Source organism: Elaeis guineensis, chromosome 7, assembly GCF_000442705.2.
Source record: "Elaeis guineensis isolate ETL-2024a chromosome 7, EG11, whole genome shotgun sequence".
Taxonomy (NCBI): Eukaryota; Viridiplantae; Streptophyta; class Magnoliopsida; order Arecales; family Arecaceae; genus Elaeis; species Elaeis guineensis.
Genome location: NC_025999.2, coordinates 102735418 through 102755938, shown reverse-complemented (window position 1 = coordinate 102755938; position 20521 = coordinate 102735418). Strand labels below are relative to the sequence as shown.

General features: G+C 43.5%; 2 protein-coding genes across 2 annotated transcripts; one reads left to right on the top strand and one right to left on the bottom strand.

Moving 5' to 3' along the window:
* Positions 1-9046: 9046 nt before the first annotated feature.
* On the top strand, positions 9047-14120 carry LOC105047914 (uncharacterized). Its single transcript, XM_010927048.4, has 2 exons — positions 9047-12731; positions 13339-14120. Exons 1-2 carry the CDS (start codon positions 9881-9883, stop codon positions 13719-13721), a joined length of 3234 nt encoding a protein of 1077 aa, XP_010925350.1. The 5' UTR covers positions 9047-9880; the 3' UTR covers positions 13722-14120.
* A 2301-nt stretch (positions 14121-16421) lies between these two features.
* Positions 16422-20392, bottom strand: LOC105047915 (protein SLOW GREEN 1, chloroplastic). Its single transcript, XM_010927049.3, has 4 exons — positions 19684-20392; positions 17388-17534; positions 17200-17280; positions 16422-16767 (listed from the first exon to the last, which is right to left on the bottom strand). The coding sequence occupies exons 1-4, from the start codon at positions 20374-20376 to the stop codon at positions 16582-16584; spliced, it is 1107 nt and encodes a 368-aa protein (XP_010925351.1). The 5' UTR covers positions 20377-20392; the 3' UTR covers positions 16422-16581.
* Positions 20393-20521: the final 129 nt, after the last annotated feature.

Sequence of the window (20521 nt, the reverse complement as noted above, 5' to 3'; positions counted from 1 at the left end):
CCAAGGAACGCCCTAAACTGATGTTCGTGCGGATAGAAGTCAATGGACATCAGCTTTCAGTCATGGTGGACAGTGGTGCCACTCGCAGTTTTGTGGCTGAAAGGATAGTACCCACTCTAGGCTTGAGTGTGGCGAAACACTCGAGCTGTATCAAGGCAGTCAATTCCCAAGCCCAGGCCGTGAGGGGCATGGCCTTTGACATCCAAGTGACCATTGACGGATGGGATGGTCGCATGAACCTGATGATGGTTCCGCTGGACGACTACAACTTGATCCTTGGCAATGACTTTTTTGTCACTGCCAAAGTGGCAATATTGCCACACTTGAATGGACTGATGATCCATGATGAGAGAAGATCATGTTTTATTACAGGGTGTAGCATACTTTCGGATGCTGGTGTTCGCGAACCAAAGGTGGAGATGGTCTTTGCCATGCAATTGGCCCGTGGATGGAAGCGGGGCCAAGTAACTTACCTTGCTGCTCTCATTGATGTGGGCCCTGATGAGATAGCAACGGTGCCAAAGGAGGCGGCTGAACTTCTGCAGAGATTCGGTGATGTGATGCCTTCAGAGTTGCCAAAAGGGTTGCCACCTCGACGTACTGTGGACCACAAGATTGATCTTGTGCCCGTCACAAGACCTCCTACCAAAGCTCCCTAGGAGACATCTACAGAATGTCTCCTAGATAGGCTCGGTGGCAGGAATTCTTGGTTGAATATGATTTGGAATGGGAGCATAAACCTGGGAGGCATAACCAGGTTGCTGATACCTTGAGTAGGAAAGGCATTGTGGAAATGGCTGCTGCCATTTCTTCTGTGGAAGCAGACTTCACCGACAAGATTCGGGTGGTGGCTCAGTCGGATAAAGGCTACCAAAAGTTACTTCAACAGGTTCGGGATGGTGTGACCCGAAGATATTGGGTTGAAGATGGTCTATTGGTGGGCAAAAGCAATAGACTATATGTTCCTGATGGTGGAGGACTGAGGAGACAACTCATGAGGGAGTCCCATGATTCTCAATGGGCAGGACACCCGAGAAGGGAGCGCATGATGGCTCTCTTGTCCTGTACGTTTGTATGGGCGAAGATGGAAGAGGACATCAAGGCTTATGTCCGGTCTTGCTTGGTGTGCCAACAAGACAAAGTGGAGAGACGCAAGGAGGCGGGTCTCCTATAACCTTTGCCAATTACAGAAAAGTCATGGGTTTCGGTATCCATGGACTTCATCAGTGGCTTTCCGATGATGGAAGGTATGACTTCTATCATGGTGGTTGTTGACCGCTTCTCCAAGTATGCTGTTTTTATCCCAATACCGGAAGCATGTCCAGTGGAGACTACCGCGAACTTATTCTACTGAAATGTGGTGAATGTCGTCTATCGATTGCATCTATCGGAAAGGTTAGAGGTACATCCAACCTTTCATATGAGTTATCTAAAGCCCTTTCATAAAGATGCAGATCCTTCAAGGGTATAGGTACAACGAGCCCCACCAACAATAAGACAACAATTTGACAAAGAGGTGGAGAAAGTTCTTGACCACCGGACCTTGGGACAAAGCAAAAAGAACAGAAGGACCGAGTATTTGGTCCAATGGAAAGAAAAATCAGAGAACGAGGCTAGTTGGGAGAAGGAGACTTCATTGTGGCAGTTTGGAGAGGCGATCCAAACTTACTTGTCACACCTCCCTCCGAGGACGTCGGGATCTTCGGGTGGCGGAGGTTTGTCACGGTCCCATTAGAAGGCTTTCTGGGATGGCACGGGTTGATGCCTTTACCGTGCCAATCCCAAGTGGGCAGAGGCTTGGCGGAGCTCTGCAAGGAAAAGGTATGGCCTGGTGCCCGTATGGCCAGGCCAAACATTGGCACCAGCAGACGGGTGCCAAGATGCAGCAACGCGCGGCATCATGGACGGACGCACGCTGGGGTGCGCATGGCAGCGCACTGGCGCCATGTTAGAGCGCACCGCGCAGCAGGATGTGCGCGACAAGTACTGGGCGCATGCGGCAGTAGGATGCGCAGAGGGATGCGCACAGTGCCGGATGCGTGCGGCACAGGACGCGCGCGGCGGCAGGACGCGCGAGGCAACGGCACAGCAGAGCGTGTGGCATCAGCCCGCGCATGGGTGCACACGGCCGGACGCGTGCGCGCATGAGTTCGCAGGGTGGCACCCGAGCTTGGCCTTGGCCACATGCAACCTGGGTCTTGGCATGCAGTTAGACGGGATTCTGAGTTGGCCCGACAGTTGCCTTCGGTTGCCTTGGTCAGTTGCTGTCCAGCAGCAGTTTGAGGGAGTTGAGAGCAGTTGACTTCCAACTCCTTGGAACAATTGCCCTCCAAACAGATGGGGACGGTTCTGAGTTGGTTCCCAGCGGTTGGGAGAAGTTTGCCCACCGCCTATGTATGTCCTGCTTACTGGCTTGTAGAGGCAGGAGTGGGTAAGCGTAGGATTTTCTTAGAGATTGTGGGCGGGTCTCTATTATCCAGTGTATGGTGAAAATTGGGATAAAGGAAATCTTTGATATTTTCCTTATGTGCCTTGATATCATGTCCCTTGGAGGAGGGGAGTGCTGAGAGGCTGAACTAGACGTGAGTCTAGTGCCGCACAAGATTTGAATTCTTGCAAAAATTCTGGACAAGAATCATCCCAGTGACAGCTACCATCTCATGGAAAGGTTGTCCTACAGCCCTAATTCACGTACAACATGGGTAATTGAACCTATGTATGCCCCATCATTTTTGGTGAGGTGGATTCTATGGGCGAGGAGATCTCGCATCTTGAGGTGCTTGGACTACGAAATTTTGAGGGAGAAATCGAAACACGTAGCGTATGAATTCCAGATGAGAGATGTTTTGCTACGCTGGCTGTTGATTATATGACAACTGAAACCGTGACTCCACCCACCGTACAGGAGGCAAATTCTAGGCAGGGGCGTTGGCATCCAAAGAGAAGTCGTGGACACTGATACGTATCCAAGGCAGAGGACACAGAGTATAAATTGGAGCGCAGAGGAGTGCCGAGTGCGGCATGAAACCGGGTCGAAAACTCAAGTATGTGGGCTAATGCTGGACCATTTGGCCCAACTACATGTATTGATTTATGCTTACAAATCCGCTCCCTCTCATCGCAAAGAAGGACGGGCCATGCAGCCCGTGCATTAATCTGCACAAGGAGTAGTCAAACTGTACCTAGCAATAGTCGACGGTGGCCCAATATTATCATAAAACCTTAGAATGTTTTCCTACCAAATAAAAATAAAAAAAGTTAGAATGTTTTATATTTCCTCCCTAAGCTCCTTCGTCTACCCTTTGTTCAACATCAAAAGTTTACTCTCCTCTTAAACGTACATTCTCCAATGGAAGTAAATCACCACGTACGAGGCCCCACACCAATTCAACATGAAGCCGCGTACCGTGGCACTAGCCGCGATCTTCAGGGCAAAGTGCCAGAGCCCTTACCCCAAATCCTTTGGCCCGCCATTGAATGCGAGACAGTTGAGAGATGGCTCATGCCTCAGACTTCCTTCTTCGAGATCCATCTCTCTAACTTGAACTCCACGAAGCTTCCACCATAATCCCATCAACAACAAATCTGCCCACCCAGGAATCCTATAGGACTTTAGGCTCAATCATGCAAATAGATCCTCATGTGGGTAACCGGTGTACATGTCCTCATTTCATCCAGAGGTACATTGGCAGATGAGACCTAATTCGTCCTTGTTGTTTGATGCTGCACCCAAAAAAAAAAAAGAAAAAAAAAAAAAAGGATTCTAGCAAGTAATGCTGCTATAATTAAACAATTTAAGATAATGAGACAGCATGGGTGGATGCGGAGAGATTAGCCCAAAATACATGTTTAAATGGTACTAATTTTTTGAGGGCAAATTAGGCAATGAGCCTAATTATTATTATTATTATTATTTTAACCAAACATGATAGAGGCCATCACCCAGATTACTTTCATTAAGCAAATGAATTTAATTACTATATGATATTAAAATGGACAAGCAATATAACACATATAAGATCTTCGTCGCTTTATAACCCCTTGCTTCAGTCCTTGCCTCCAATGAGAAACATGAAGAAAATGTCATTAATATCTCTTGAATGAACTCTGGAACTAGTTGGACCATCGTCACCTCCAAATCAATGCTCTCAGTCTTCATTTAGTGAGGCATGAAACTGAATTCAAAGCTTCCCTTGTTGCCATCACCATGTTTTGAGAACGTCTATTTCGAAAACCGGGCCGCAATTAGGACATCAAAGCTGACACTAATGACTAGCATGTCTACATATATAAAGCATGAAAATAAGAATATTGCCAGCTTTCCACGAGTCAGTACTAGCAAGTGTGAACCGTGGCTTTTGCTTGGAATTTGTTGCATTCATGCATAGACTTCAGGGAAAGATAGACCTAAGTGTGGTGCTATAAAACCAAGTAAAATAATTATACCAAAGAACATGGTGACTGGTGCCACGATGGAGGCACACCACTGTCCGGGAGGGTGAACAACAACCACCAAAGAACATGGTGACTACCTATCCATTGGGGTTTGGGGCTCCATGACACAAAAAGAACGCATAGATTAATTAAATTGGGGCCTAAAGCCATGTAGATAGAGATGCGCAGCAAGCAAAGCTTGCAGGGCTATGTATGAAGCTTGGTAGTAGGGTTGGTTTCTTGATGTTCTCCTTTTGATGCTCCACGCACAAAATATTTTATACTGAAATGCATATATATATACTATGGCTTTTAAGCCTGTTGAACTTATTTTAAGGGTAGACGGTTCTTTGGAAAGAGGGCACTCTACGTAAGCTAAATGGATTTATCATTGCTTACTGCTTGTCATTTAGAATACTATATGGAGATTAAAATAACTAAGTGCATTCTGGCTGTACGATTTCATCTTTTTTACCATCAGGGTGTGTTTTACATCTGTTGTTTGGCTTCTTCCTATAAGCATAAAATAATACACCAAGTTTTAGGCTCTCGGCTCCGCCGATTCATACACTTTATAGTGCGGTCGTGGTCATCATGTGGCAAGAGATGTCCTTGCCAAGAACTTCTAGGTTTCTTGTCTCTTTCCAATTTAGATGGTCAAGATGGAGTGTCATAATTAAAGACTAGGATGGGAGGAAGCTTTGCCCGAATTGGTGTGAAGGCATCTTTGCATGCATGTCCCTGGTCCAAAGCATGGAAATTAATCATTATTGGACATGAAAATTAATCAATATTTGTTTTCGATAAATATACTTACAAGTCTTCTTAAAGTTTTTGGTATGGCATGCTTCTGAGTTATTGATTATTGTTTATACAAGCCCTTGAATCCTTGATGGAGGTTCATGAATTGTATTTTTCTTGAATAGTAATTAAATTTTAAGAAGGCCTACCAAAAAATGAGCAAAAAACTAGATTAAAGATATTTAGATGTCACAATAAATAAATACATGCATATATGTAATATGTTAAGGCAGTGTACCTGCAATAAATACATATGTTGTGGTCAAACATGAAACTAGTTTTGGTGCATATGTTGCATAAGTGATGCTAGCTGGTGGATTAACATTCCTCCCAACTGCAAGTACTTAGATACCATCTTAAGCATCATAATATGAAAACTAAATAATATATACAGATGTTTGGGCTAGAAGACAAAGTTAATGTTAGGATACAACTAGGAAAGGAGTAGGAAAGTGCATAAGCATACATAGGATCAAAGAGTTCACCTTTTTTTTTTTTTTTTTTTTTTTTTTTGTGGGAGCAAAGCTATTGTTAATGCATTATTAGACCACTGGAGTATCAGGACATCCCATGAGAGTTCTAATAAAAACCTGACCCGTTTGTTGGATTGATCTGATATGAATATAAATTACAAACCTAAGATAGTTGATGTTCGTTGTAAGTCAGGTTGGACCAGAAAGAATCCAACCCACCCACAACCCTAGCTAGCTAGCTAACATCGAACCCACATTAACCCTCTTGTCCAACACTGGTAATGATGATTCCAACCTAAATCAGAATCCATACCCATGTAGGTTCCGACCCAAAAATGAACTTTGAGAGCCCTAACCTATCTCTTCTACCTCTTGGAAGCCCTTTCCCTGTGGCAATAATTAAGGCCGGGGAACACTAACCGCATGCTGGGGCACTTTAAGTTTGCTACATGGCAGGAGCCGGGAGGAGCCACACGCTCTTATCATGCATTCTGAGAGACACGCGGCACGATCATTTCTTTTGACCTCTTCTTTTAGACGTGGGTGGTATTAGGAGTCTTTGCTCGGGCCAGTCAAGCGAGTCAAACACCCTTAATTACCCTTTCTCATCCGCTCCTTATCTCGAGGAACTTAATCTTTCTAACCACAAGTCCAACTATTATTTCCACGATTATTACAATACTTGCTTACACGCATGGTAAATTAGTTAATTCAGTATAATATCGTAGGTCAAGCCATTGGTACAAGGGAATGGATGGTTATTGTTCTCTGTCTTCGGGCGGTCATTTCTCGCCACTTTCACGGCTAATCTAAGAAACAACTTACAAACTGTTAAATTGTTAGCTGATAAATTTATCATTTGGGAATAATTTATTCATGCATTCGATTTTGTGAGATATTCAAGAAAATTATCCAATTCTAGCCAATAACATATCCGTGTGTAATATTTATGAACCATCAATTCCAAACTTAGACCATCCTGAGCAACATAATTAGTTGACAGTCAAACATGGAATGCAACTCCAAACCAGTCATCACATGTAACACGCCATGGGATCCATTTGATCGAAGGAACCAACTACGTGCCTCCTCGTACCTCCCTAACAGCCCAAGCCCGGTTCACTATGTCTAGGTCCGATCCGGTCCTGGTCCGATCTAACGAAGTACCACCCGGCCGGCCGGCCGTATTCCCGAGACGCTGTCTCGTCTGGGTACGGTTAAAAAAAAAAAAACAAAAACAAAAACAAAGCCGGCTCGCAAACCGTGTCCTCTGGATATAGTATGCAACCCGGCGACCTGGTCCGGTTTTTCTTTAAACTAATCTCGATTTCCAAAACGCTCCCACCATTCCCACCTCGGTAAACCAATATCTTAAACCACCTCCATGGTCTCTTCTGTAATTCTACCCTCTTTTACCTCTTTTTACCCCGGTTACCATTTGTAAAATATCCACCTTATTTCCAAGCCTTGTCCTGCCTTCAACTCTCTAGCTTAAGAAATTGGGTGGGACGTGTGCAAAAACTTAAGCCCATCTTAGGATTCCAAAGCCTTGAAGTGGGGGTTGCTCCCCTCCGCTCCAAGGGGGGAGAGTCCTTTTACTTTTAGCACACTCCCCTAAGCTTTGCCTCGCTCCCATTATCATCGAATCCCCCCTTCCCAAGGCAAGGGTGGTGAGGGCTTAGCCTGGCAAGGCTTGCCGAAATCTGACCCATTTGGGCCGGACCGCACATGCGGATCCCGGTGCATTAACGAATTTGCCCTTGGTTTGGGGTTAGGGCTGGGTGCGTGGTGGGAGTTGTTTGGTCATTGAGAGGGCGTTGGGGGATGATTTTGTCATTTTGGTGGGATGAGGGTTTGGGATTGGGGATTTGGACAAGAGGTCTCATTTGATAAACACTGTTGGTTTTCCCAATCCCGATGGTAGTGTCGTGGGCTTGATGATGTCAGGCCCAAGCAGTGGGGTGGTCATGACGGCCCGGCCCAAAGCCAGATAATAACATCAGGAGAAATTCTTTGTGCACCACAAGCGATGTAAAAAATTCGAAGTAGAGCGCACCATCTTATTCGATTGGTCTACATAGTCATCACTTTTCAATACGTATTTAATACCAGCAGATCTACTTTTTCATTTAAAAATTTTATATGATGAAAATATCCTTCTTAAAAATTATGACATTTCTTCTTAAAAATTATAACATCTTTTCACAAAAATTATAACACTCCGATTCAATTTAGCATTTTCTGCAGATGTCATAATTTAAAAAAAAGATGTCATAATACGTTTTCGTATATATTCATTATCTTTTTTTCTCGGTACGGTATTATGACATCCCTTCTTAAAAATTATGGCACCTCTTTATAAAAATTATGACATCACTTCACAAAAATTATAGCATCCCTTTACAAAAATTATGACATTGCACTTCAGTTAAGCATTTTCTTTAGAAGATGTCATAATTTTTGTGAAGGAGTGTTATAATATTTTAAAAAAATATTTTCATCATATAAAATTTTTAAACAAAAAAGTCGATCTGCAGGTGCATTGTAAAGTGGTGGCTATATGAATCAATCGGACAAGATAGTGTACTCCACATCGGATTTTTTATACCATCTGTGGTGCACAAAAAATTTCTATAACATTAATTTCATTTGTGAATAAAAAAATATATTTTTTATGAGAGAATGAAAAGAAGTTTCTCTTGTCATCCGGGATCAAATACAGGCTTTATCACATTTGTTATGATATTTCTTTTTGAACAATAAAGAATTTGTTTTCAAATCAGTTTTACTAATTCCTATTAGTTTTACTCTTCAATCTCTAAATTTATGTACTTCCTTGCACATTGGTGTTCATGTTATCTAATTATGTGTTCCCTTGCTTTTATCTAATTTTGACTTGCGTGTGGCTATAATCATCTTCGTTTCAGCATATTACCTGATATTCTAGTTTCTACACTGCTTTAGTTCACAAAATATAGCAATACAAAACCTAGCACTATTATTTCCAGACAGGAGTATATGTTTATATATTCAATGGCATCAATGCCAGAGATTGGACGGCTGATTAGGGCGGGAAGAGGGAAAATGATGACCAGCCAAAGATCGGCGACACTTCCTACGTGGACGGCTACGATCAATGCTTGTCAATAGTAGTAGAATTCAATGGTGGTCTGCCTGGGCCTAAGACTTGAGGTGGGCCCATCAAGGAGAAAGGGACAGAGGGACAAAAGGACAAAGGAAGCGGCCTGAGATCACGTGGTGAGGAGAATGGCCTGTTGTGGTGCAAGTCAGATATTCTGAGACAAAATCAGAAGATTTTGGTCACAAATTTAGTGATAAACATATCTAAGCTCGCACTCTCATCGCCATTAAATTTTTTCTCCCCAAAAGTGAGAAAGCTTGAGGGGGTATAAGTACGATGATGAGTTGGGGGCTCCTACATCAGGAGAGGAGCTTTTGGATGCAGTTGAGGAAGACGGTAGGAGCAGCAGACACCTTCGCCTCCGCTTCCGGCATTCATATGATTCTTGTGTGAGGCTTAAGCAATCTTCACCTCCTCTCTACGCCTCTTTCACATGGACAGGTCTTCCTCTCTGCTAGTCTAATCTTTCTCACTAGGTGTGTGATCCTCAGAACTCCATCCCTTTTTCATTCACAAACAAGAATATTAGATCCCTTCATTTTGACCAATCGTGAACTGATTTTTCACAACCTTGACCGCCACCTCTTGCTCAAGTGAAGCAAAATCATAGGTCTTTGCTTCGATGTCATGCATCCCCCCACACTTTCAGCAAGCTGAGCAAACTCTGAACCATCTCAACTAGCAGTCCCATATCTCCATTTTCAAACCTTAAACCCGTACCCACTCATCCTTCTGCTTTTGTTCTTGGTTCAAAGTTTCGGATGGTGTGTCATAACCTATTATTATTTGAAACCGTCAACCCTCCCCTTCCATGTCAAAGAAGCCCTTATCCTTAATGGTGTTTCGAGCATCAAACTTCCTCACATGCATTGTTTCCACTCTCCATGCTGCACTCAAGTCTGCTGATCATTCTCATCAGTTCCAAAATGGTTTGCTCTGGTGAACTCTAAACGCCACCACCGTCACCATTACCATAAAAAGTGGCAGTAGCAAATCCACCACCACCAGAACACCAGAGAACAAAACCCAAATGAAGAAGTTTAGGACCATTTCCACCACCTCAGTCCTTGTCCCATTCCTCTTCATGGCCATGGTCTCGTTCTTGAAGACCACCACATCCCTCTCCCCCGATGGCAAGGCCCTCCTCTCCCTCTTAGCCGCCGCCGCCTCCTCCTCCTCCGTCCTCCTCCCCTCATGGGACCCCTCCCACCCCAACCCCTGCTCCTGGCAGGGCGTCACCTGCTCCCCTCAGGGCAGAGTCATCTCCCTCTCCCTCCCCAACACCTTCCTCAACCTCTCCTACATCCCTCCAGAGCTCTCCTCCCTCACCTCCCTCCAACTCCTCAATCTCTCCTCCGCCAACATCTCCGGGCCCATCCCCCCATCCATCGGCGCCCTCTCCTCCCTCCGCTTCCTCGACCTCTCCTCCAACTCTCTCTCCGGACCCATCCCCTCCCAGCTCGGCTCCCTCTCCTCCCTCCAGTTCCTCCTCCTCAACTCCAACCACCTCTCCGGACTCATCCCCCCGACCCTCGCCAACCTCTCCGCCCTCCAGGTCCTCTGCCTCCAGGACAACCTCCTCAACGGCTCCATCCCCTCCCACCTCCGCTCTCTCCTCTCCCTCCAGCAGTTCCGCATCGGCGGCAACCCCTACCTCACCGGCCGAATCCCGCCCCAACTCGGCCTCCTCGCCAACCTCACCACGTTCGGTGCCGCCGCCACCGGCCTCTCCGGGCCGATCCCGTCGGAGTTTGGCAACTTGGTCAGCCTCCAGACGTTGGCGCTCTATGACACCGACATCTCCGGTTCGATACCGCCCGAGCTGGGCTTGTGCTCGGAGCTGACCAATCTTTACCTGCACATGAACAAGATCACCGGCTCGATCCCGCCTGAACTGGGTAAGCTGCAAAAGCTCACTAGCCTGCTTCTGTGGGGGAATGCGATCGCGGGACCGATCCCCGCTGAGCTTTCCAACTGCTCGTCTCTGGTGGTTCTCGACCTCTCTGCAAATAAGCTCTCAGGGGAAATCCCCGGCGAGCTCGGGAGGCTGGCTGTCTTGGAGCAGCTCCACCTTTCCGACAACATGCTCACAGGTCCCATCCCCGTGAAGCTAAGTAACTGCAGCAGCTTAACCACTCTCCAGCTTGATAAGAATGCGCTGTCTGGACCCATTCCTTGGCAGATTGGAGACTTGAAGGCCTTGCAGTGTCTCTTCTTGTGGGGCAATTCCATATCCGGAGCCATTCCTCCATCTTTCGGGAACTGCACTGAGCTCTACGCGCTCGACCTCTCCAAGAATAGGCTAACCGGGACGATCCCCGACGAGATCTTTAGCCTGAAGAAGCTCAGCAAGTTGCTTCTTTTGGGCAATTCCTTGACAGGGGAGCTGCCCAAGAGTGTCGCCAATTGCCAGTCTTTGGTGAGGCTAAGGCTTGGAGAGAACCAGCTATCTGGCGAGATCCCAAAGGAGATTGGTAAGCTTCAAAATCTCGTCTTTTTGGATCTTTACACTAACCAATTCCATGGGAAGCTGCCTGCCGAGCTTGCCAATATCACGGTTTTGGAGCTGCTGGACGTGCACAACAATCATATCACAGGAGAAATTCCACCTCAGTTGGGAGAACTGATGAACTTGGAGCAGCTCGATCTTAGTCATAACAGCTTCACTGGGGAGATCCCTTCGAGTTTTGGTAATTTCAGTTACTTGAACAAGCTCATGCTGAACAATAATATGCTCACCGGGTCGCTGCCGAAATCCATAAGGAACTTGCAGAAGCTGACCTTGCTCAATTTAAGTGCTAATAGCCTTTCTGGTCCGATTCCTCCTGAGATTGGCTCCTTGACAAGCTTGACGATTGATTTGGACTTGAGCTCTAACCGTTTTGTTGGAGAAATCCCACAGGAGATGTCCAGTTTGACTCAGTTACAATCACTGGATCTTTCGAGCAATATGCTCCATGGAGGGATTGCTGTCTTGGGTATGCTCGCAAGTCTCACTTATCTCAACATCTCATACAACAACTTCTCTGGTCCGATTCCAGTGACTCCATTCTTTCGTACTCTATCGGCAAATTCCTACCTTGAGAACCCAGATCTCTGTGAATCTTTTGATGGATACACCTGTTCTTCGGGCCTTGTACGTGGAACTGCTATAAAATCCATAAAAACAGTAGCTCTTGTTTGTGCTATCTTGGGCTCTGTTGCTATGCTGTTTGTTGCAATATGGATTCTGGTTAACAGGAAAAGAAAGCTAGCAGCGGAGAAAACAATGACCTCAGCATCCTGTGGAGCTGATGATTTCTCATATCCATGGTCCTTCATCCCATTTCAGAAGTTAAACTTCACCATCGACAACATTTTAGAGTGCATAAAGGATGAGAATATCATTGGAAAAGGGTGCTCTGGGGTCGTATACAAAGCTGAGATGCCAAATGGGGAACTCATTGCTGTGAAGAAGCTCTGGAAATCGAGGAAGGAAGAGGATCCAGTGGATGCATTTGCCTCGGAGATTCAGATTCTTGGGCATATAAGGCACCGAAACATTGTGAAGCTGCTTGGTTACTGTTCAAATAAGTGTGTTAAACTCCTTCTCTATAACTACATCTCCAGTGGCAATTTACAACAGCTGTTGAAAGAGAACAGAAACTTGGATTGGGAGACAAGGTATAAAATTGCAGTTGGATCGGCTCAAGGTTTGGCCTATCTCCACCATGACTGTGTTCCAGCCATTCTTCACAGGGATGTCAAGTGCAATAACATACTATTGGATTCAAAATATGAAGCTTATTTGGCTGACTTTGGATTGGCAAAGCTGATGAATTCCCCCAATTTCCATCATGCAATGTCCAGGGTAGCAGGTTCTTATGGCTACATAGCACCAGGCAAGCGAAAATCTCATTATAATCTTAATATATTTTTCTTATTGCTTCTAGTCTGCTTTGATACAAATTGTTGCAAACATGTCGGAAGCAAACCATTCATGCTTTACTTTTGTCATGAAGTTCATCTGATCATTTTCTTAGTTTTCAAATGTTTTCATTTCAATCAAGCAATCTTAAAATTTTCAGAGAAATTTCAGATTTGCTGCATCTGCCTCGAGGCAAGGATTCTAGATTCTCAAGTTCTACCCAGAGACTTGATGAACTTGTGCTGGTTTTCTATTAATAAATATGAAGGAACATTAATATCTGTGATCATAATTTCCTTAACATATAAATTGATTGAATCTGCAAGCACTTGTTGACGCCTTTTACAATCTCTTTGCTGAAATGGGGGGCATGTTTAGCCTTTGATACTAAAGAGTAAAATTCAACTCTCCAGCAAACATATGTATCTTTTGGATATTTTTTCTTCAAATCACTATTCACTTGTTCATGCACAAAATGTGTTTGTTTAGTATTCATCATGTACACATATTACGACTACTAAATTCCAAATAATCTTTAAATATGATTGTGCTAATTAATAATATGTGTATGATTCTGGCAGAGTATGGTTACGCTACAAATATAACAGAGAAGAGTGATGTCTACAGCTATGGTGTGGTCCTCCTAGAGATTTTGAGTGGGCGCAGTGCCATCGAACCGATGGATGGCGATGGCCTCCATATTGTGGAGTGGGTGAAGAAGAAGATGGGAAGCTTTGAACCTGCAATCAACATCTTGGATGCAAAGTTGCGAGGCATGCCTGATCAGATAGTGCAGGAGATGCTCCAGACGCTGGGGATCGCCATGTTCTGCGTCAACTCATCGCCATCGGAGCGGCCCACCATGAAGGAGGTGGTGGCATTATTGATGGAAGTGAAGAGCCCACCAGAAGAATGGGGAAAGACTTCGCAACAGCCACTCATAAAGCCCGCGAACCATGGTTGATGGATGGCTTTTTCTTGCTAATTTTTCCTTCTCTTAGTTGATCCTTTTCTGAGGGATATCTCATGTGACATGTCTTTGGTCCCTGAAAAATGGTAGATTTTACAAAGTTGGGAGTGGGAGGGATGGGAGGTTTGGGGTGTTAGTTCAATGTCGTGTTGAGATTGTCGTACAGTTTCTTAGGATTATTGCAGTTTATTTAGAGTCGCTTCATGGAATTCATCCAGCATTCTCTTTCTAAGTAACCATGACTTCGTTTTAAAGGAGGCGGTTTGAAGAGCACCTGGACATTGATAAGAGAGGATTCATGGGATCACATCTGGGAGTATCAGTCACCTTATGGAATGAAAGATTATAAAGTTGTAAACCGATAAAAGAAATAAAAGATCATGCTTTGCTTTTGCTTTTGCTTTTGCCTGTGATTAAACATACGTACTTAATCACCAATCCAATGTGTTTAAGACGATAAATCACACAGTAGGCTCTTTTGCTCCGGTCAGCAGCAAAATTCTTCCAACCAGGTTGGAGGGCCAAGGCTGAGTTTGGTTTGGGAAAGTCCAAACATGTGTTGTAAGAGCAGCAAAAAGCAGGAACAATCGTTCAGGTCAAACATGTGTATTTCTAGAACAACTATTCCAGGGGGAATGAGATATGATTTAATCTAGGAATAATAAATTTCAGCCAAACAAAAACAAGAATAACTACTTCAAGAGGAATAGCTATCCTCGTTCCAGCTCTTCTCATTCTTGAATCAGCAGCCAGACCACCCCATTCACCCCAGCAAGTGAATTGGGAGTTGGCTGGGAGACTCTTTTGCTCGAGTGGACGGTCGCATAACAAGAGGATGTATCTGGCAGTGGTTCAGCCACTTAAGTTTACAACACGCCATGATTCCTGCCGTAAATGAAACAAGCAACACGGCTGCAGCACCTGCAACGGGCCAAGGAGTTTTGCTGTCAGAGAGACGCTTTTCATTCATTGGAAAAAAGAGAGAGAACCCCATGCTGTCAAAGCGTTACTTGTTCCCTCTTCACCCTTCAAAATCTTTGATGGAGGCATCGCATGCTCCTGAGGACGTCTGCCTTTTAAATCTCAATCCTTGGACATTCATACTCCCCTTTCCACGACCAACCAAAATTTGATGTCAAAATTGGGTACGATTGAGGTCCGTTGCTAGCACATAACTCAAGACATGTACACATGCATTCACTTCTTTTGGACAAGAATGTCTCACCAGAGGCCATGATATGGTCAATCAGGAGCTACAATTGTTTTAACCATCAATTTTTAGCCAAGCATCAACCCTTCGCTACAAGTTGATTGGATGTTCGAAGTACAGCATCCATAAAATTCTATGCAGATAACTCATGTTAAATATGAAATTTACTATACACTCCCCAATGGAGCACTTTGTTAGGCTCTGCGCAGTTGGTTCCTGAAGGGGTCACCCATCTGATCAGAAGTCTCTACCATGTAACTTCCTGCTCGAGACTCTTTTGTGCCGAATATTGAAATGCTGTTACCTATTAAACCACGTAGTGCTCAGCATATTTCTGTGTTATTAAAAACAGTCAGTTCCGCTCTTGCTTCTGAGAAAGAGATAAGAGTAGCACACCATCATAAAAGCTGATGGGATATTCTTAACTTTAGATCAGGAGTAGTTCAGCGGCCTTCAAATACTCTTAGGACAACTAATATTCCATCCCAATTTTACCAAGAGGGATGACACATCTGTTCATGCTGGTGAACAGGCCTATACAATATGTAGATTCAGCACGACTATTTTGATAACCATGCTAAGAAACCTGGAGGATCTTACATTTAACGGAGACGAAAGGTTGGAGAACGAATCCCTCGGTTGTTATAAGCATATGATACTATTTTTATGACACTAAAGAAAAATATATTATCTAAAATCTCTTCATAAGAATACCAAAATCCTGAAACCAAATTGCAGTCCTTTAGGTTTTGTGATTTGGTATCATATGCCCAAAGCTTCTAAATTTTCCACCAAATATATTACTTGTAGAAGAGTATGGACGCTCATTCTTAAACCTGTCACACCAGACATGTACAAGATCCCAGAAACCATTCTCTCTTGCTACACTGCAATTAGTGAGTAGTTGGGCTACCACCCGATAAACGACTCCTCAAGCATCGGCCAGCACACCTTATAAACAGAGAGAAGATTGATAGAACCCGGAAAGTCAGTTCAGTTCAGTTCATCACCAAATAATAACACCAAATGCCCCACCAGCTTTTCTTTAACATGTACCACAGAGACAACCAAAGCAAGCTTTGAAGCAGTAGCAACCTTCTTGCTGCTCTGTGCCCACACGGTAATGGCATGCGTTTCCCATTCCAGGTGCTGCTTCATGGATGCCCACTGTCAGGTCTCTGAACCAGTGACAAGAACTCACCAAGTCCAGCAGGAGTTGAAACCTTGCTGGAAATCTTGATGGCAACTCCCAGATTTTTCAGGCATCATCACCTATGATTCTGCTGGAAACCTTGCTGCTCCTGGCCATCCTCACGCAGCATAAGCCTTCAAATGATTTGACGTCCTTTTCTGTAACAAGTTTGTGCTTCAACCATACAACAACCATGTTTAAGATTTTCTATGGTTCTCTATTTTGTCCAGTAATTGAAGTAATGCAGCACACCAATCTCAAAAGGAAAAGCATTAACTTGGTTGCAAGAGAATGACTAAATTGGATTTCATTTCTGACTAGGTCTTCATTTGTGAGAAGAAAATTACACAAACACTTCGCTTTTTGATATCCCAAAAACAAGAAATGACCATTGATTACACAATCATCATCCAGTTCATCTAAATGATCTATCTCACAATGCTCTTGGGTCTTTAGTTTCTATTTGAGAACTCAGATTCAAACTTTTTCTCAAACCGTTCTTGAGATTCTGTTTTTGCAGCCAGTATGACATCATCAATGAAACTTCTCTGGGGGAATTCGTCAGGAATGAGGCTTTGATAAATTTCAAACTGTTCATCAGCTTCCTTCTTTCTGTCTAACAGGCTATATATGATCCCCTAAAAAACAAATAAAAATCAGTCTGTGACTGTCAACATCACAGAAATGATGATGAAGAAAATGATAAAGCTAAACTCAGATGCTTGCGATTTAATGACATCGGAACATCTATAAAGACCCAATTATGTGGTCCTAATCTATCAGAATTTATAGAGTCTTCAGATTTAATGAAGGGAGATGTTGTTCCAATGCATGCATGTGAATATGGAGATGCACAATGACATATACAGGTGCCGTTGCTATGATGGTTACAAGGAGCATAAATTACATAAAAAGCAAAACCAGCAAATCAGTGGGAGCACAAAGAAATCTTGGAACATGACCCTGACCACAATAATTTGGTGTTTAGACAAGAAGTTTATTAAATAAAACTACGCAAGAGTGCAGTAGTTGTTCAAATAAGTGCTATAGGTATCCATGAAAAGCTCTACCTGACAAAGATAAGGCCGAAAATCTCGAGGATTCTCATTAATGAGATCTTGAAATTGCTTTGAGGCCCCTTCTAAGTCACCCTGCATGGTGAAATTCAGCCATTGATTTCCTGCTAAGCTATCAATTGTGAGAGAGAGAGAGAGAAAGGGGGGGGGAGGGGAGAGAGAGAGAGAGAGAGAGTTTATACCTTCACAACATGCATTTGAGCTATCAAAATTTTTATATTCCGCTCTTCAGTGACTCTCTTCTCACGACGTGCAAGTTCTAAAGCTTTATTCAGCATGTCAAAAACAGCTGGGCCTTCATGATTTTTATGCATAGCCAATGCCAACCCCTATAAGATAAGCTGTAAGTCTGGAAGCCTACTCCCAAAGTATTTCCAAAAGAAGATGGATAAGAAAGATATATATGGGATTTTACCATTTTTACCAGCTGCATGTCATTAGAATAAGTCACTAGGTCATGTATTTTATGTCATGCTGAAGGAAAATGCAAGAGAATGAACTGGCATTTAATCGCATGGAAGCTACGGTAATCAGATAATACAATCTGTGGATGCAGAATGCAGATTGATACCACTGTAGAAGATATTTTTGCAATACTGCCATTGAGAGGCATCAATCTGGTTATAAACTCAATCAAAATGTCATTGTAAATAGCAAAGCACAATATGAAACGTGCTTGGTACAGTACAAATTCTTGCAATAAAAAAAAAATTATGATCTTATTTTCTCAAAGAAAAAAGAGAGAATGATCTCATACACGATTTTTGGGTGAAATCTATGCGAAGAGAAAAAAGATAACTTCTAGACAAGAATTTGTGACTTTCCATCATTCTTCCTCCACCAACCACCTTTCTTGCTTCGTATCTCCCAGAAAAAGAACTGGGATTCCATCTATTTTTTCAGAGTGCAGCATAAAATAAATATAGTTTGGTTCATGGGTCCAAGTCAAGACCATTACAGAGACCCTGTGTATTGCATGCAAAAACAGAAATCTAGGAAATTAGCTGCTTGTCTATTCACAGCCTCCATCTACAAAATTCACAAAAAAAGATCTCCCAAGTAGGTCAAATAATACATAACTGAGCAATCAGATCAGGAAGATATTGTGATACCACTCCTTGCCACTGAGCATCACTGGTCATCATCACTGATATTCTTATGAAATTCTGTGCACAGTCTCGTTTATTTCATAATTTCTTTTTTTGCAAAGACAACATTTACTTACAGAAGGAATATCAGTTCTTGGGAAAATCTTTTGGAGATAAATGAACACATGCACAACTAAGTGACTATTGTTAAGGCCCCACAAAATACAATTGAGGGAAAGGTTATGCCACTTTGGCCAGCAAAAGAGAAGAGCGTACACTTATTGCTGGGAATATCGCACTTGTGCATCTACTTGGTTTTACACACTCGTATGTATGTAGGAATGCAGCCAATGAGTTGCCATGGAATTTATCAACTTGACTTACAAGTGGAACCACACATCTTTTATGTGTTTTTCATCCAGATGGGATTCAACAAAAAATAAGGAAAGTATTCTTAATGCAAGTTTGACAATTTCTGCATTGTGGCGGTAACAACTAATTGCAAGCATGTTACATTCATCAAACTTTCTTGTACTGCTTTATGGATTCACTAAACAAGCAAGTTCACTGATGAACATGCTGAATGTCTTTTTAATCTAATTTATAGCCCATGTAAAGCTCAAGCTGATTTTTATAGTGTTAACATGGAGATGATACTCTCAGAAACCTTTCATATGATATATTTGTACAAAATCATAAAGTATCATGACTCAGCACTGTCATGTGGAAGGAATTGGATGAATAATCACAGATGCCTCCATGAATAAGGCAGTAAAATGATGTAATAAAATAAAATAATGCTTGCTGAATAATTACCACATTGGATAGTAGAATAGAAGGACAGATAATAAGAAATCCACTGTACAATGACTTGAGTGAAAACTGATGGGCAGACCAGGGAGAAAATGACTGCAATTATTATAATGAGATAAATTTAACTATCATGAAAATTTTTCAGAGCTTTGATCTGTCACTCTAACACCGTGCTCTCCATACAGACGCAAAGGTCCATAAGACATGTTTCTAAAACTCCACAACATACTTTCCAGGTTCTTTTCCAGCGAGGACTAAAATTTTCTGAACAAACAAGTTCAAATAGATCTAGAATGAATCTTCATCCGTAGATTAGTCTTTTCCAAGCTACGAACGGGAATTTATATGGCTAAGTTGTTACCAAGTCGATGACATGAAACCGCAACTGCACCCATTTCAATTTATCTTCGCAACATCAAGTGCAATCTTAGTTGCAAGTAAAATAACAATATCATCACTGACACTTGAAAGTTAGAACCACCATGAGTAAATAGGTAAAATACCATGAAGTTCCTTCCTTTGGTATGAGATAATTATCGTCCAGACTTTGGAATTAGAATGTAGAAGTAAAACTCACATGCAGAGCTCTGAGCAAGAGAGGTCTCTCCTTCAAGATCTCCTTAAAGAGCCTCTTGGCCTTGGCCAGATTCCCCATCAGTTCATATGACAGAGCCTGCAAGAGCCTCCACTCCACCTCGTCCGGCTCCAAAGCAATCAATCTCTCCACGTACTCCACCGCTTCCTTCGTCTTCCCCTTCCTCATCTTCCCATATAAGACCACCTTTAGCGCCTCCACATCCGTCGGATCCCTCTCCAAAATCTTCACATACCTCTCCTCCTCATCCTCTTTCCCTTCCCGCGCATCCATCTTTTCCTCCAACGGCTTAGAAAAATCGCTCCTTCGGGCATCACCGAGGGCCAAAGCAGGCCTCCCATTGAATCTCCCAAGGAACAGAAGCGAACCAACGAGCAAGACGGCGGCTTTCTCAGCGCAGATCCTCCAAAGGATTCTCTGGTGGGGATGGGGGCAGTGGGGGGATCGAGAGCATGAGGCATTGGGCACAGAGGAAATGGGCCGTGGGAGGAATGGGGAACGGGAGTCGGGGGATTTAAGAATTAGGGTTAGGGTTTTAACAGGAAAATGGAAGGGTTTGGGGAGGAAGGGAGGATCGTGGGAGTGGGTCCGGAGGGTTTCGCTTCTAAACCCTAATATCGAGAGTCTGGAGGGTTTTGGGTGGAGGGAAAGGGACGTGGAGGTCAGGCTCGCCATGGCCTAAGAAGGAGCTCGCCCGAAACTTATAGTGGGGATTAGAGGCAGCCGAAAATTATTTCAAACTCCCCTAACGAATGTTAAATTATTCACAAGTCCCTAATTTGTTGCGCAGCGGACAACTCCCACACGCAGGTACTGCTCC